The sequence below is a fragment of the Pimephales promelas genome, chromosome 14 (genome assembly GCF_988280905.1).
Source record: "Pimephales promelas chromosome 14, fPimPro1.hap1.1, whole genome shotgun sequence".
NCBI lineage: Eukaryota > Metazoa > Chordata > Actinopteri > Cypriniformes > Leuciscidae > Pimephales > Pimephales promelas.
This window is the reverse complement of record NC_142782.1, coordinates 28,647,019-28,664,851: the sequence shown is the minus strand read 5'-3', so window position 1 is coordinate 28,664,851 and position 17,833 is coordinate 28,647,019. Positions and strand designations below refer to the sequence as shown.

At 37.0% G+C, this 17,833-nt stretch overlaps 2 protein-coding genes across 4 annotated transcripts in view; one reads left to right on the top strand and one right to left on the bottom strand.

The window, feature by feature from the left end:
- Nucleotides 1-6,919, top strand: part of jak3 (Janus kinase 3 (a protein tyrosine kinase, leukocyte)) — a 32,494-nt gene extending 25,575 nt beyond the window's left edge. For 2 of the 3 annotated variants that reach the window (XM_039664318.2, XM_039664329.2), the window contains exons 22-25: nucleotides 2,333-2,450; nucleotides 2,649-2,762; nucleotides 4,968-5,126; nucleotides 6,393-6,919. In XM_039664318.2, coding sequence (XP_039520252.2) covers nucleotides 2,333-2,450; nucleotides 2,649-2,762; nucleotides 4,968-5,087 — 352 coding nt within the window. In that variant the 3' untranslated portion in view covers nucleotides 5,088-5,126; nucleotides 6,393-6,919. Of the gene's footprint in view, nucleotides 1-2,332; nucleotides 2,451-2,648; nucleotides 2,763-4,967; nucleotides 5,127-6,389 lie in introns of all 3 variants that reach the window. The other variant, XM_039664325.2, reaches the window with a different exon arrangement.
- Nucleotides 6,920-10,553: 3,634 nt separating this feature from the next.
- On the bottom strand, nucleotides 10,554-17,562 carry LOC120474104 (N-acetyllactosaminide beta-1,3-N-acetylglucosaminyltransferase 3). The gene is made up of 2 exons (XM_039664298.2): nucleotides 17,409-17,562; nucleotides 10,554-12,439 (listed from the first exon to the last, which is right to left on the bottom strand). Exon 2 carries the CDS (start codon nucleotides 12,429-12,431, stop codon nucleotides 11,256-11,258), a length of 1,176 nt encoding a protein of 391 aa, XP_039520232.2. The 5' UTR covers nucleotides 12,432-12,439; nucleotides 17,409-17,562; the 3' UTR covers nucleotides 10,554-11,255.
- Between the last annotated feature and the right edge of the window lie 271 nt (nucleotides 17,563-17,833).

The window sequence follows — 17,833 nt, the reverse complement described above, 5'->3', positions numbered from 1 at the left end:
GGTGCATCAAATTTGAATTTGAAAATTTAATTTCAAAATATCAATTTGGCTGGCATTGCATTTTGTTCCAATTAATATCAAAATGATTTTTGCAAAGTTTTGAGGAATTCCGTTGAGATTTAGGGGTGCCACCTAACACATAAAAAATTTAGCAATTTTTTGCCTAATTGCCAAAAGATTAACCTAGAGATGATGAGTACAGTGAACTTTTATACAGTAACATGTTCTATAGGGTTATCAAAGTTAAAGTTGTTTGTTTGACCTTTGGGCAACTTGGACATTTCTCAGAATTCAACTTTCAAGATTCTCCATTCATTTGTCCTTTAGACAAAATGAATGGAGGTCAATGGGACATGTTCACATGGCCTTACCCTGAATTGTGTGCAGCAGTGATGGATGTCGGACACACATATAAAGTTTAATTGACTTTATTGTTAAACACAAGGGGCGATACTGACACACGTAAAAGAACAAACCCTCTCTAGTGGCCACTAACCTGAACTCTGAACCTAGCCAGGGTGTTTCCCCCCAGATATGTCTCCCCATTCACCACCCAAGAGTAACCGTCCTATTCAGGAATTGGCTTGTGTTTGCAGCGGCGAAGGTTTGGCTTTTGGTAGAGGTCATGTTCAACTGCCTGCAGCACACAATGCTGCTCCTTCCTTGTCACTTCGACGGAGTCGTATGTGAGCTTGACACCACGCTCGGCAAAAGTTCAGCACGTAAATTGCCCAGGGGTGGTTGCTCGGTGTTGCCAGGAATGTAGCAGGACCATTGGCTGCTGGATTCTTGTGGTAACAGATTCCATTTCTCTCTCAGACATGTGAACGAGGTAACCTCTGGCGAGCGTGATGACTCCTGTGAAAACCTGGTTCAGGAGGATCTCACCAATGTGGTGCCGGCACCCAGACCAAAGCAGTGGTCGGCCCAGTGAGAGCTGTATGGCAATGCAGGCTGCTGGGAGATAGCCGGTGTTTTAAGCAGTGGTGTAAAATGCTATGTTGACAACCTGATCAGTGCAGTACCAGTCCTGCAGCAACTTGCATGTCAATCGGGCAATGATTACTCTACATGCCTGATTGGTCTGCTTCTTATACGCCGGGACTGCAAGCAGTTTCAGCTGCTCTGCATCTCCAACCACCACTGGTTGGAGCTCCTCCAAATGGTGCACATGAGCATCGGTATTAACTTGCTGTCCCGCAGTGTAGGGTGCACAATGAAGGTGGTGTCCACTGCTTGTTAGTATCCTCCTCTGACTCATCATCACCCTCTGACTCCAAGCTGGACATTGCCGTCATCTCCTCCAGCTCCTTTTCACTGCCTTTTCACACCTGAGTCTAACTTCATCATAACTTACAGTTACATCAATTCCAGAGTAGCTAGCTGGGCTTGCAAATATACTTGTATTTAAAATGTTAATTTACTGTAACAACTACAATGCTACTCTCAATAAACATGAGACATCTATACTCTGAATATGACATTGTCCACTCTAGAATACTGTTGATGTTAAGCTTAATAGCTTAGCTAACATAGATAGCTAGCGTTAGCTAGATGTAATAAGCACCAACATCCCTATAAATATGATTTAAATGTCTTATGATAAGTATACAATGACATGATAATATGTAATAATACATACCCAACACAGAAAGATTAACTCAAATAGAAAGATCACCTCAGTTTTCTTGAGCTGTAGTATTGTACCTCAGATCTCCATGGCTAACATTGAGCACCTTTAATCACTTTATCCAACAAAAACAGATGTGCGGTGGCACTCCTAAATCATCATGTACTGGAAAAATATTTTACATGTGTTGTTTCTACACATATTGGAACACTTTTAGCACCCAGCCATATCAAAATTTAAGAATTGTATTTTTTGATGCACCCTAATATATATATATATATATATATATACTGTATATTTTACAAACAACAAGTATAAAGGCCAATTCACACTGTGCCGCAGGCAGCAACCGGGCCATTCGTGTCAACTCAAACAGAGGTCCACGGCAAATTTTTTTTTGATGTTGATTTAAAAATAAATTCTGGTGAAAGAAATACAAAATGTTAAATGTCATGGATGGATATTTACTGAGTAATCCACTAGAGAGGGGTCAAATCTATATTCACTATATGACTATATTCACCTGAGTTTTAGAGCCAATTACAGGGGTATAAAAATTACTTTAGAAAGATGGCAGCATCATTATTTCATTTTTGCACAGAGATTGATTGGTCTATTAGTTAAATCGGTTCACTTTGACAAACTGTGTTATACGTTGCGTTTCATTCCTTTTGTTTTTTTCATGTGCTGTTCCCTGTTCAGGTATGCACCTGAATCCATTTCAGACCTGAAATTCTCCCACAAGTCAGACGTATGGAGTTTCGGCGTTGTTCTACATGAGCTGTTATCTTACTGTGACATCAGTCGAAACCCCAAAAGGGTGAGTATATCAATAACCCCATACAATGGTATTACTGAATGAGGAGTGTCACCGTGAGCTTCAATGGCCACTTTTTGATGTTTCATTTCAAATGATAAAAAAAATGAATTCTGTCATCATAGACTCGCTGAATGTTGTTCCAAATCTTTAAATCTATTAACTTTATAAACCTGCTTTATTGTAAATCATTTCATGCAGTTGTGTATCCAGAAGATTGGAAGTTATGTCCAGAGTTCATCCATGGCCATCCATTTTCTTAATCTTCTCAAGAATAACTGGAGGTTACCGGAACCACCTCAGTGTCCACCAAAGGTACAAATAAAAACAGATTTGAATACATTTGTTATGGTCATGTTAACCAATAGAATTTTTTTTATACATTGTACATAGACAGCAAGTCCAAGCAACAAACATATACTACACCATTTCCGTAAAAGTTTGAACATTTTGTAAATCAAGAATCTTTGATTTGTCATTTCTCTTGAACCTTTATTTAACTGACAAATGTAACAAAGAAAATATTTCCAATGTTTCCACTGACCAAATAAATTGAATTTGGATGGCACTGCATGAGAAACCATCATGCTACGGTGTTAAATATAGCCACATGGGCTCGGGAGTTCTTTGGAAAACCGTCTGCCGCCATATCAAGAAATGCCACTTGAGTCTCACGCAAGGAGAAAGCTATACATCTGTTCAATGCAGAGATCCTGCCAAGTTCTCAGATTATCCAAAAGACAGTGGAAATGTGTGCTATGCTCAGATGAGTCCACATTTCAGCTTGTTTTTTGGAAAAACTGACTTTTTAGAGTTCTTAGTCCCTGGAAGACGAAAAGGACCATCCAGACTGTCATCAGTGACAGGTGGAAAAGCAAACATCTGTCATGGTATAGGGATGCATCAGTGCAAACGGCATGGATGGGTGACTCACATGTGTGTGAAGGTATTGACGTGGAGACGTAGCCTGTATTGGGATTGTACAGAGTCATCCAGTATGGATGTCAACCACAGACTTGAATTGTATCATTGGGCAAAAATTCAACTTGCAAAAATGCAACAATTAGTGGTAACACTTTAGAATACGGTTCCTTCGTTAATGAATAACTACACAAGAACTAATGAGTAACACAATATTAACAATCTAGTAACTATTATTAACTAACAAGAAACTCTGATTAACGAACTAGTAAGTAATAGCGCACAGACGAAAGTGGTAGTTCACTATTAAGTAATCAATAACTACTATTTTTTTTAATACTTCCCAGAGAACTACTGAAAAAGTTTATTAACAATCTAGTAACTACTATTAACTAAAATCATTTCTTATTAACGAATTAGTAAGTAATATCTCACAGATGAATGTGTTACTAGATACTTCTGTGGGAGTTACTAATTATTTAGATCCGTATTATAAAGTGAAGATCATTGGATCTAACTAGTAATTACTCAAGTGTTACTAAAGACATTTTCTAAAAGTATACTAAAGTTCACCAAAAATCTCAAACGGTTGCACAAATCATGACTAGATCATGTAGTAACACTTGAGTAATTACTAGTTAGTTCCAATAATCTTCACTTTATAATACGGATTCAAATAATTAGTAATTCCCACAGAAGTATCTAGTAACACTTTCATCTGTGAGCTATTACTTACTAATTATTTGGATCCGTATTATAAAGTGAAGATCATTGGAACTAACTAGTAATTACTCAAGTGTTACTACATGATCTAGTCATGATTTGTGCAAACGTTTGAGATTTTTGGTGAACTTTAGTATACTTTTAGAAAATGTCTTTAGTAGCACTTGAGTAATTACTAGTTAGTTCCCATGATCTTCACTTTATAATACGAATCCAAATAATTAGTATTTCCCACAGAAGTATCTAGTAACACTTTCATCTGTGAGCTATTACTTACTAATTCGTTAATAAGAAATGATTTTAGTTAATAGTAGTTACTAGATTGTTAATAAACTTTTTCAGTAGTTCTCTGGGAAGTATTAAAAATATAGTAGTTATTGATTACTTAATAGTGAACTACCACTTTTGTCTGTGCGCTATTACTTACTAGTTCGTTAATCAGAGTTTCTTGTTAGTTAATAATAGTTACTAGATTGTTAATATTGTGTTACTCATTAGTTCTTGTGTAGTTATTCATTAACGAAGGAACCGTATTCTAAAGTGTTACCCAATTAGTATCCTCAATTCCTGAAAAATTAAAAAGTGTAAATCAAAGAAAAGGTGATGTGACATAAGTGTAAACATGCCCCTGTCCCAACTTTTTTGGAGTGTGTTGCAGCCATCAAAACATGTATGGAGTGTATTTATACGTATATATGGTGAAACTAACCAGGGAGGAATCAGTATCTAAGGAAACAGAAACTAAACAAGACACATGGGCACATGAACCAAAACACAATAAGACTAAACATGACGCTAACCCTAGTCAACTAATGTTAACAAATGAAGCTTTATTGTAAAGTGTTTGTTTTCTTATTTTTTTATTTTTTTTTTCAGGTGCACAATATTATGATGCAGTGTTGGGAGTTCAACAGCGAGGACCGACCGAGCTTCTCCACTCTACAGGGCTCGATTGAGAATATCCTGTTAGATGAGAGAGAGGGATGTAAGGGGTAAAATCAGAGTTACCCTAAACAACCACTGTATTTTCAACATGTATGTATATTTGAAACATAATTGAGTAATTTTAGAACATTCTTCCAGTTACAGTAGTATTTTACTGTTTAGTAAGTTGAATTTCAGACCATATAACAGTTTGTATATTAGGAGTTTAGTATAGTTAAGGCGGTTCAGTTTAATTATGGCATCACTTTCTATTGTTACAGTTTCATTTGCAGTGCTGGTATTCAATGCCGTTTAATTTCCATGTTTATATAAGTACAGTAAAAAGGCAAACCAGTTTTTCCTGTATCTTTTAATAGCACTATAAAGTGAATTATCCTGTCAGCACATGATATGTCAAACGTACATCAGATGTTTCTGGAGTGAATGTACAAAACAGTATCTAGTCCTGTCTTCATATTTAGACACAATGAATGGTTTCAAGATTAGGAATCTTCCTTGTGTGTAAACCTTAACTAAAGATAAACAAATCAACAACAGAAATGTACACTCACTCCCCTATCTAGCCACAAACCAGGAGAAAACAGAGGGATGGCACCCACCTCCCCACTTTTAAACTATAGAGTAATGCAAACAGTAATACAACACAGGCATGCACAATAGCTTCAAAAACTGGCCTAGGCAGGACACAGATCACACTTTTGAGAAAAGGTCATTGACACAGGGGGTGCTTCTCAATATCCCTCCTCGTCTCCTCGCTCCTCCGTCCTCCCTCCTATGACCCGGAAACCGATCGAGCACAGCCATCTTGAAGGACATCTCAATGCTCTAATTGCACCGTGAGGAGACGAGGATCGAGGAGATAGGAGGCTTCCTGAGGAGTCATAAGCGAGGATACACAGGTGCATCCTACGCGGAACTGTTATGTTGACTAAAAACGTGACGCACGTGTCAATTCTCCTCCCCCTTCACATCGGTCACAATCATTTTAATTTATACTTTAACTTTGCAGTTTTTATAAACCACACATCTCAGATATTTCAACAGTATAGCCTATCTTTATTATTATTTATTATGAATTTATTAAATAACCAAACTTCAACAACATAAGGGCAGATCCTTTTAGCGCTGCTGATGACACTGTGGAGTGACGCTCGAGTGATCAAGTATTCCAATGGATATAAAAAAGCTTTTATTCGATTCCTCTGTCCTCCTTTCCTTTCCTCGCTTCCTTCCCTCGTGTCCTACAGGGGGTGGAGCTGAGACGCAAGGAAAGGAAGCAAGGGAAGGAAACGAGGATGCACAAATAAGAAATGAGAAGCACCCAGGGTCATTGCTTCCCTCTCGATTGCTTAGCAGGTTCAGCTGGGGGAGCCATCAGGCTTCCTGTCAGCGTGGAGGAGTGGAAGGAGCCAAAGGAGAGCAGAAGACACAAAACAACAACAAAATAAAGAGGACACACCACAGTACACCCTGCAGATCTCACAACAACATACGTCTCAAACATGGTCTTCACTCCTAAAAGACAGGACAGGTATTCACTTCATGAAACCACACCAAATGATGTCAGCTAGTCATTCGCCTAGCTTCACTCAGAGCATGGACAACACTTCACACATGCAGTCAAAATGGGGCAGAGCTTCTTCATCACCTGAAATGAGATATATTTTGTTTACCATAATCATGTGCATTGTAACAGAGTTAATTTGCTCAGCTTACACTTTCTTGGTAAGTTTGTTGTCATGGATGTTAATTTGATTTGTCATTCTGGTCAGATGTGTTTGTTTGACTGTTGTGTGGTCTCGTCTATGTTATGATTATGTTTTGTTTGCCATCTCTGGCTTTGATTATGTTCACTTTAGATTAATAAAGACGTTTGAACTTGATTATTATCTTCGTTTGTATACAGCCAAGTTGTGACCTATGCAATCAATCCCTGCTATAGGCTACAACTGCGCAACTTAGCCTACTTTGCGAGACCTGCACTAAATAGCATCCCTTAGCATCCCAATCAGTCCACAAGGGCCTCTCTTGATAGGCTGCTGCAGTTGCCGCAGGACAGCCAATTGGCACGCGAGCCACCTTGCTTATGTCTGCATGCTGCCGCAAAAATTAAATCAAAATTAATTTAATATTTTGGCTTTGGCTAAATATTTGGCTTCAATATCTCATGAAAAATAGGTTTATCCCTAGCGTAAAATATTACGCAGTACGAGAAAACCGCCCGTAAGAGAACCTGTTGTTTGTAATTATGGTGACATAATGGGTATAATCCCATTAAGGTGAAATGTCCAAAAAGTACATTCATGACTTTATTTGGGTCTCTATTGAAACTGTTGTTTTCTGTCATTTGAAAGCAACAAATCCTGTCTAAAAAATTAATTCTCACCATGGATATTACTTTTTATATCAAAACAGAAGTTCTGTGACACATTTATGCTTCGCTACAGACTACAGAGGTGTGTGTTTAAAGGGATAGTTTATTTTAAAATTAATTTTTGATATGTTTTAGCTTACTTCAAGGGCATCCAAGATGTAGGTGTCTTTGTTTCCACAGTATTTTCAATTTTGACATTTTTCGGTCAAACCGGTGTTGTCTGTCAGTCATATAGGGAGTTTTACCTTTCACTAAACATATTTAGATATACAGGAAATCGCAATGGAAGATGATTTCGATATTTCTAAATATGTTTAGTGAAAGGTAAAACTTCCAAAATCTCAGTGTAAACACTATGGTAAACAATGCGTGACGTAGACGCGCGAAAGATCACTTCCGGTGGAACGTCTGGAGACGGTTCAGTTCGGTCAGAGCCCGTCTAACGGAGAGCCTTGGCCCTTCCTATTAGCCCCATTGTGCATCACCTTGGTTGCAGTTCCATTAGAATTCCACTGGAGGTGATTGCGGGCGAGTGCAGAATGAATGGGAGTCTATGGGGCTAAATGGCTAAATTTGTCTCTTTCACCTGCTTGTCGTTAAATCAAAATAGATTTTATTGTTGATTCCACAAGTTCAATATAGATTATAGGCCAAAAGTCGAATGAACGAGTACTTATGTCCTTTTGATTTCTTACAGGTTAGGCTGTTGTTGGCCGGAGCACGCTAGCATTCTGCTATTGTGTGACGTCATCACATTTTTGAACGGATTTTTAGAACAGATAAGTGAACTTAAAAATGCAGAGTGTATTTTCTTAGCCCTCCCTTTTGAATGCAACTTCCAAAATTACATCCTGAGAAAAGTGGATTTCTGGGGGTGAAACCCATAGACAGTAAAAGAAATGGACAGAGCGATCTCATTGGAACTCCATTGAGACGATTGAAGCCCGTTTTTGGCGATTTTTTTTTTTAGCACTTCCGTCCCTGACGCGCAGACTCAAACAGAGCTTGACTACGTAGATGTGACGTGGGTGACCCGTCTGTCTTCTAGTGCTGTGGCATGAGAAATCTGAATCATTCCCTTCCGAAACTTGCAGAGGCGGAGAATGTGAACAGGAGCTGTCCATGAGCTATAGGAGAAGGAGACAATTCTGCTAGGTATTCTGATTAATTATTTTGCCATTTTGCCTGCATGTCCATACGGTAATCTCTCTACTGTGCGACAGAGAGTCGCGTGGGTATGACACAATCGTTAGCCTACTTTCACTAAAACTGCTTCTACGGGGCCATAACATAAGCTACAAGGTAATGGAGCTATTTATACATTGTCGTGTTTCTTAAGAAAAAAATAGAGGATAAATGGGGTCTTCAAACGCCTCAGATGTAAAGTTATTCGCTGTCAAAGTGATGCCAAAATGAATGGGAGTCAATGGGAATGCTAACGCAAGTGACCGGCTTCAACTTCCGGTCGATGGATTACCCCCTTGGTGAAACCCCATTGACTCCCATTCATTCTGCACTCGGCCGCGAGCGCCCCCGCATGGACAGAGACGCGTTACTGCAGCCAGTCCAGAACCCGGAAGTAACCAGCCAGTGCCAATTCTCTTCAATTAGACATTCTCTGGTTCGGTTCAGTTGGACATCTGATTCAGATCAGTTCGACGACAACAAGAGGTAAAAACTATATAAATACTGTTTGTTTTCTTACACAAACCGCTCATTTCGGGTCTTAGGCCATCAGTGTGCACGAGTCATTAAATCATGTTTAATTTTGACTTCTCTTTGCATGCTCTTTGAGGTGGACCCCCCTAAAACTGCATTATAGGACTGACAGACAAGAACGGTTTGAACAAAAAATGTAAAAATTGAAAATGCTGTGGAAACAAAGACACCTACATCTTGGATGCCCTTGAGGTAAGCTAAAACATATCAAAAAATTAATTTCAAAGTGAACTATCCCTTTAAATGTGTGTTTAAACCATTTTGACATTAACCATACTTACTTATACTCTGTCAAAACACATATATTTTTTTTAAGAATTTAAATAATTAAGAATTTTTAACTTTAAAAAGTAACCAAAGTATTTTTAGCTATTTTTTTCAACTCATGGAAGGGCTTGGCCCTGTGACTGCAGACAGGTTATTTGTTTTGCTTTCATCTGGCCTAATTATATGTTATTGTGTTTCCTTGAACAACATGGATTTATACACTGTAAAAAATATTTTCAAGATTTGTTATCACAACATATTTTCTTTTGTCAAATCAACTTTATAATAATTTATTTAGTTGAGATAACTTATTATTTTGAGTTTCTGATGGTTAAATTGATCTACTTCATTGTATTAACTCACTTTTTCCAGATCAATCAACTTAAAATTTTAAGGCAACCCAGGTTACTTACTTTTTTAAGTTAAACCAACAATATTTTTTTACAGTGTAGTAATCACAACATTTTTTCTTTTGTCAAATCAACTTAAATAATTTATTTAGTTCAGATAACATATCATTTTGAGTTTCTGATGGTTAAATTAATCTCCTTCATTGTATTAACTCACTTTTTCCAGTTCAATGAACTTAAAATTTTAAGGCAACCAGGTTACTTACTTTTTTAAGTTAAACCAATATTTATATCAATATATAATCAATATTTTTTTACAGTGTACCACTGAATTTATAAATGACTGATAGAAATTATACTTCCAGTACTAAACAATATTTAATAAATAACAGCACAGCTGGTGATGATAATGGTGGGGTGCTGCTGAAACCTATGTAAGAGTAAACTCAAGTGAACTGCTCTGAATGATTCAGTGAGTGAGTGAGTCCTACATAAGTGGATCTCTGGAGCATAAAACAACAAAGCAAACTAAAGCCCTATTCACACGGGATAAGTATTACCTGGTGACCTTTTGTCATTTGTAATAATTGCAGTGCCAGAGGTTGTCTGTAATCTTAATCCCGTGGGAATTGGCCATGTGTGTAATGGGGGGGGGGGGGATGGGGGGGTGTTTTTAAATCATAAAACATTTCTAAATCCCCATGAGATACTTATCCTGTGCAAATAGGACTTAAGAAAATAAAGATACATCAATATATATATATATCACCATGGAAAAAATGCAAATGCTACAGCATTTTATAACTATTTGACCTTTGAAGTTGGTATTCACTTTTTATTAATACACACATTTCTAAAAGAGAACAGGCGAGTTGTCACTAACAAACTTTATCACAAGTCAAAACCTATCAAAACAATTTATGTCATATTTAGAATTCAAAAACACACATTAAAACTTACTTAAACAAACACTTCTCTTTATAATGACTTTCACGTATCTTGCGATTCAAATATGTGATTCACGAAATGAATAATTCCGATGAACCATCTGAATCATTCATTTTGTGAATCACAAATGTGCAAGTATACTTTGTTACAGTACATCACCGTAATTCTTAAAAGATTCAGTGGTTTAAAAACCTTAATTTGCTTTTGCAGCAATCATTTAATGCATAGACTTGTGCAAGTGAATGCCACTTCATATTACACTTAAATAACTATCCTGATAAAATTAGATTGAGAAAGTGAAAGATAGATAGATTTCTATCTCCATAAGCACTCTCTAATTATTTAAAAGAAAGAATAAAACCATAAAGACTCCAACGTTTTCTGATGAGAAAGGAATCAACCACCCTTTTCATTTCCTTTAAAGTGCAATAAAATACACCAAATCATTTTCTTGATAAGTGACATGGTAAAACATGGTGTAGATAAAAAGTTAATTCACTTATTAAAAACAAACTTGTACATCAATTCTAGCAAGCTATTATGTTTCCCTTTTTAATTGAATCACACACCCCGCTCTTTTGTTAATGGGCTTTCCTGAAGAGTGTGATTTGACTTTCCACATTGCAAATGTGGGTTTTGGATTTCATTCCACATCACAAAAATCATGTGCGGGAGAAATCTGTGGACTAAAAGGACTTCTCTGAAAAAACAAGGGTTAAATTTGTCAACGTTCCCAGCAGGGACATGCAGACCAGCGGTTCTTACACCAAAGTGGGATGTAGGTTTAAGGCCAGCCTTTTCCAAACACATGCCCATGTAAACATCATCAATGGGCAGTATAATTATAGAGTGAGACATTTTGTAGATTGTTCTGGCCGTGAATCCTGAGAGAACAAAGCCTCCTCCACCACAGTAAGGAGGATACCTCTTGGACTCCTGAACCTGCACCGGGACAAAGTATTTACTTGCAGAGTTTCTAATAGGCCCTACGTTCTGGATGAGGTGCCCGGTAAAGAGATGTTTACTTCCATTATTGCCCTCTTGACCTTGAAGATACTCAATCATGTTAAACGTATTGACAAAGACGTCATCGTCCCCGTTAAAGAGAAATCTAGCCTGTGGGCACCATCTTTCCATCCACTCTAAGAAAAGGACCTGCTTCAGTGTGAGGTTAAAGAATGAGTCTTTGAAGTCCCACTGTAAAATGTCCTTGTTCTCTTTGTTCTCCAGCTTCAAGAGCTTATTCAACCTGCGCTTCTCAAAGCCAGTTTTAGTTGTCCCGATTATGAAGACTCTACGGATCCACACACCTTTGTGCAGTCGTTCCTCAGCCCATGTTTTCCGCAGGACTTCTCGCCGCTCGTAGTTTTCTGGAGAACTCTTGATGACCAGCAGAAGGAAGACATCTGCAGAGTTCAGGGGTCCACCACACTTATTAGGCAGGTCGAGCAGCATGGGAAAATTCCTACAGTGTCTGTAAACCAAAAAATCTTGGATATGACCCGGCAGAGTAGAAAATCCAGTCACCTCATAAGCCGACATATTCTGCCGACAAGGTGAAGACAACGGCTGGAAAATGTCGGATCTGGGCAAATGGATTTGTTGACGGAGCATCTTATATGTGTCTATGCTATTTGACATCATGTCGTCTTCAGTGTCGTTTTTGTTCATAAAAATGAAGAGACACACAACACCTGTGAGAATTAATGCTGTTGTCTCATTGATTTTCTTTCTCATCTTCGCACCTGTTTAGGAAAAGAGACACAATTCACAGTATAAAACACAAGTTCTCTCAACAAGGTTTTTTCAGACCTAATAACTAAACATTAATTCAAGTGTGTCCATGAAACTTAATTAATGAAACAAATTAAAATTCTTTCATTTACTCAGAAAATATTTTATTTGGGGGTTGGATATATAGGCCTATATTATCATTATTGTCATATTATATAATGTGTAGTGTGTATTTTTATAAAGGTTTTTTTTTGGTTGTTGTTTGGAATAATATATTGCGTATATAAAATATCTACTTTTGTGTTCTACTGAAGGGGGTTGGATTAACTTTTATTATATCATGAATTAAAAATAATTACAATTTATATTTTGTAGAAAGAGATTTTTCATTTTGAATGGTAGTTCTTTATCTGCAGCCTGGACTAACTCTGATAGAAAGTCTGCAAGTGTGCCCTGGTGGCCTGTATACAGTAGCCAGCAGAATTCTCAAACGTGATTTATCATTTACACTATATTTTTACACTAAGCACCAATACCTCAAAAGAAATATATTTGAAACTAGATTTCTTAGTGGTTTTGAGGATATTACTATAAATTACAGCAACACCTCCCTCTTTGCCTTTCAGACGAGTTTCATATTTATAACTTGCTTGGTGGACTCATTTAAAGTAATGTAATCTAGATCTAGATTACATCTAGATTATAATCTGAAATCATATCATTAACTATGAGCGAATTTGAAGTAAGGGATTGAATATTAAGCAACCCAAGCTTTATCATTTGCTCATCTGTATTATATCTGTTTTTTATATGTTGAACATCAATTACATTTTTAATCTGACGTTTTTTGGACATCCAAATTCGGGGAAGAGACACAGTCTCTATATGATATCTAGGTGAAAGAGCCTCAATGTGATGAGATTTATCTGACCTTGTTGACGGGGTTTAGCTAGTCTGTCTGCTTCCTGACCTGCTGGCAAATTTGTTGCAAGATGAAGATGCGACAAATGCAAGATGAAGTTGGATAAAGATAATCCAGATCAATGTTACTGCTATTATGGTTGTCATGGGGACCAAAGACTATAACTTACGGTTTGGATTCATTCAAAAATAAGAAATTTTGAGAAAACCACATTTTTACTTCTAGGCATGCAAAGAGAGATTTCAGAGCAGTATCTTTGTTGCGTTTAAGAGGCAAATAAATTTGTGTATCATTTGCATAGCAGTGAAATGATCCACCATACTTTCTAAAAATAGAGCCCAGCGGAAGTAAATGAATGGAAAAAAGAATGGGTGCGAGAATAGACCTCTGTGGCACTCCACAGGAAAGTTGGGCTGGCGAGGAGTAAAAATTACCCAGTTTGACAGAAAACCATTTATTTGTTAGATACGATCTAAACCAACTGAGTACAGTTCCCTGAATGTATTGCCCACAACATTCTAGTCGGGATAAGTTTTATGGTCAACTGTATCAAAGGCCAAGGTTAAGTCTAACAGTATTAGGATCACAGAGTCACCAGAATTAGTCGCTAACTGTATATCATTAGAAACCCTTAATAAAGCAGACTTAGTCTGTGCTGTGCAGATGCTTAAAACCAGACTGCAAAGTTTTTGATTTGAGCTAAGAAAAAAAAACTGGAGTTTTTTTTTTGTTGTTTTTTTTTTGCATGATTCTGTTTATGGGGTGCAATATAACATGTCTTGGTGTTTGTTTGTGTTTAAAAGGCCTTATTTTTCATAAATTTCATTTTAACGACCTGTTGACTATGAAACCATTCCCCAGAAACAGGCAATAGACTCAGATTTGTTAGTTGGGCCGGTGTGTTGTAAGTGGCTAAACTGCGTAGTGCACGTTGTCCGGAACTTCACGCCCATTACCTTTACGGGCGAAAGTAGCATGTGCTCCGGTCAATGTAAATAATGGTGTCAAAACTACCGTAACAGTTTGAGCCAGAATCAGTCCTATCTTGAAAATAATCAAAAATAAATTTTAGACATTGTTGACGAACTACAGCATCTGTGGGAAGCCCGAACACAGAAGACCTGACAACTGTTCATGCACCAACAGGGCATTACACACTATTTCAAATGAAAAAGTGAAATCACAATTAACCACCCCTTTAAAATCCGGATAATCGAGTGAAGGTTTTCTTGAGAAGAGGTGTAACAGTAGCTTGTTTTAGTATATCAGGGATAGGCCCAGTGCTCAAGAATTTGTTCAGAAATGACACCAAACATGTTCCAGCCGAATCAAAAGTTTGTTTCAAGATACGGGGAGAGAAGCGAAGGCGTTTTAAAATAAATGATCAACAATTTCTCTGAAAGACAGAAGGGAAACTAGTTCAAAGACACTCCATATGGCTGAAGAACAACTCAGTTCAGGTGAGACATTAGGAGATGGCTGCAACTGAGATCTTAGAGAGGTGATCTTCTCACAGAAAAACCTTGAGAAACCTTCACATAATGATACTAAGGGATTTATAATCACATTTATAGGAGGATTTAGGGCAGAATTTTACAGAAAATAAGGCGATTGGCTTTCGATGTTTTTCTAAAATTAAATTAGAAAAATACTTAGACTTAACATAGCACATAACATAGCTTTCTGAAAAGCACTAAGGGAATTTTTCAGCATCTCTAAAGAAATTTGTAGCTTATCACTTTTGCATTTTCGTTCTGCTCTTCTACATGCTCGCCACAGAGAGTGGATGGTATCATTGAGCCATGTTTCAATCTTGACTTCTTGGCTGTTAAAGGAGAAGTGGTATTTGACCCCTTGGAACATAGTATTAAACAGACTAAGATGTTCTTCAGCATCTAAGTCAGGTAAGGACTCAGGGACAGAGAAAGACACACCTCATTAAAGGAGTTAGTGAATTCATCATGGCAACAGGGAGAAAAGGAACAAGTCCATTGTGCAGTTTAGGTGAAATGTGCGATCTTGTAGAAGGAAAGGACATAGAAAACAGTACAGGCATATATGATCAGCGATCAGTGTTAAAAACCTGAACATCAGCAATGCAAACGCCATGAGAGAGTATCAGGTCCAAAGTATGTCCATGAGTAGGCCTATGTGTGGGATCTTTCACCCACTAAACCATGTTAAAGTCAATAAAGTCATGTGAGTCAATGAGATTTAAAAACTCCATTGTTAGAGCCTTTGACTGACAGCACACATGAATATTAAAGTCCCCTAGCAGAAGAATATTGCTGTAATTAGTTACACATAAAAGCAGTAAATTTACTTATAAAATCTTTCACTAGGTGAGGAGGGCGGTACATCAGCGCTAACAAAACAGGATCGTCAAATTCCAGTCGCAAAAGCTGTATATCAAAGTAGTTATTATCTTTATGGGGATGTTTTTTTTACTTATTACTAAAATCTCAATTTAAAACAATGTATTTTAAGCGGTTTAACTGAGAATCATTTGACGACACAAGTCAAAATGTCATACGGGATAACGTTAATGCATTTTCTAAATATTATGAATTTTCTTCTAGAGAGAAGCGAGGTTTCGTTAGTAACCGAGTACGTTTTCAGAATTTCAGAACACACCTTTAATGTCTATAAATTCTTGGCAACAAAATTACTGGAGTTGATTGATCATCTGTCTCTTATTAAGTTGCATGCAAACCTTTGGTTTAAGGAATGTTGCAACTCAACAATAAAAATGCACTGCACTACAAAAGGAAACAATAACACAAAGGAGAACAATAATGTCTCCTTTTTTTAATGTCTCCTCAGTTACAATAAAATTTTACAGGGCACATTACAGGCCAGCGAACATTACAGGACAATGGACAACATCATTGTAAAAATCCGTTCTAAAATCATCAGTGTGAAACAGAGAAATCCTTAATTTCTCCTAGGCCTAATCAACAAATAGGAAGGCAGCTTTGGCAATTGAATTTTCTCTGTCGCCTTCTGAGTGTTGCACTTCCTGTTAGGCTAGATGAACCGCCACCCCAAATCTTTCATCCTTTCAGCGATCAAACTTTTAAACTCTGTGTAGGGTTCTTTGGGGTTTCTAAATGTGCACATAAATTGTCTGCTTGTATGTTGTGAATAATGTGAGTGAATTGTTGTCATGTACTGTTGTAGGCTATAGCTACATGGTGCTCTTGCCCCTTGTGGGATTAATAATGTTGATTGAATTGAATTTCTAGACCTGAAAATCAGAATGACGCATTCCAGAGAGCTATGTAGGCTAAATTTGGAAGATCCATCATTCTCCTTCTGTTTAACTGGAAACTCCATCTTGACGTATAGGCAGGTTACATTTAAATAGCTTAATTTTGAGGCATTTGAATATAGGCTACTTTAATCAATCAATCATTTGCACTGAAATGCATTTTAAAGGAAACTCCTATCTCCCAGCTAACTGTAAATAATGATTAAGCTTTCTTCTAGAATTTTCATTTTAGGGTAGCTAAACACATTTTTTAACTGTTTAGGCAACACATTAAAAACAGCACGAAGAATTTGAGAAACAATGGATTACAGAAGTTAGGCTAAATCGTAAAGGAGGAAGTTTTAAAAAACCAAAGCTGTTGCACAGTGTCCGGATTCTATCAAAACGTTATTATTTTTATTATTATTATTTGGTCTATTAATGTTACTCTTAGAACAGATGTGTCTAATCTTACACAAAATGTGTTGTTCCTGAGCTGATTCAGCACATGAGTTAAAATTTAATGTTTTTAACACATGTTGTGTAAAATTTGGCACATGTGTTTAAAACGGCAACCGTAGTTTCCCTCTCTCATTTACAAAACTGTGAAAACTCGTTCAATTTGACACACAAAAGACTAATTAAGAGAATCATACTATAAAATTAAGTATAGCCCTAATTAGATTTAGCTATAAAAAAGACAATATAGGCTACTGTTATTATATTGCCATCGCATTAGGTTTGTTTTCTAACAGACTAACGGAAAACCAAAATAATTTAAAGTAGACAGAAACCAAATTGATCTTACCTGATCGTAAACTTCTTCTGATATCGTCTAAGTAAGCCTATTTTAGATTTTGTTCAAGTCAACAACCATCCCCACCCTGTAGTCTATTTACAGCTCAAACTCTCTCCTCCGAGCGAGGAAATGAACCGAATCGTGGTAATGTTGCTGTCTCTAGAGGATAGTGAAATCATTAAGTAAGAATGTGTCTCAAAACCTGGTGTGATGCCTACCTAGACAGCATGATGACTAACAAGGTAGCCAGATCACTGGCTAATCACTTGTAAAAAAATAAATAAAATAAATAAAAAAAACACCAACCAAAAATACCCATTAGCCTACATCTATTTGCAAAACGGTTTAATATAACATAACTATATTTTTTGACTAATTATTTGATTTCTGAGACTAAAAAAGCAGCACACATTTCTGACTGTTTTGCAAATATT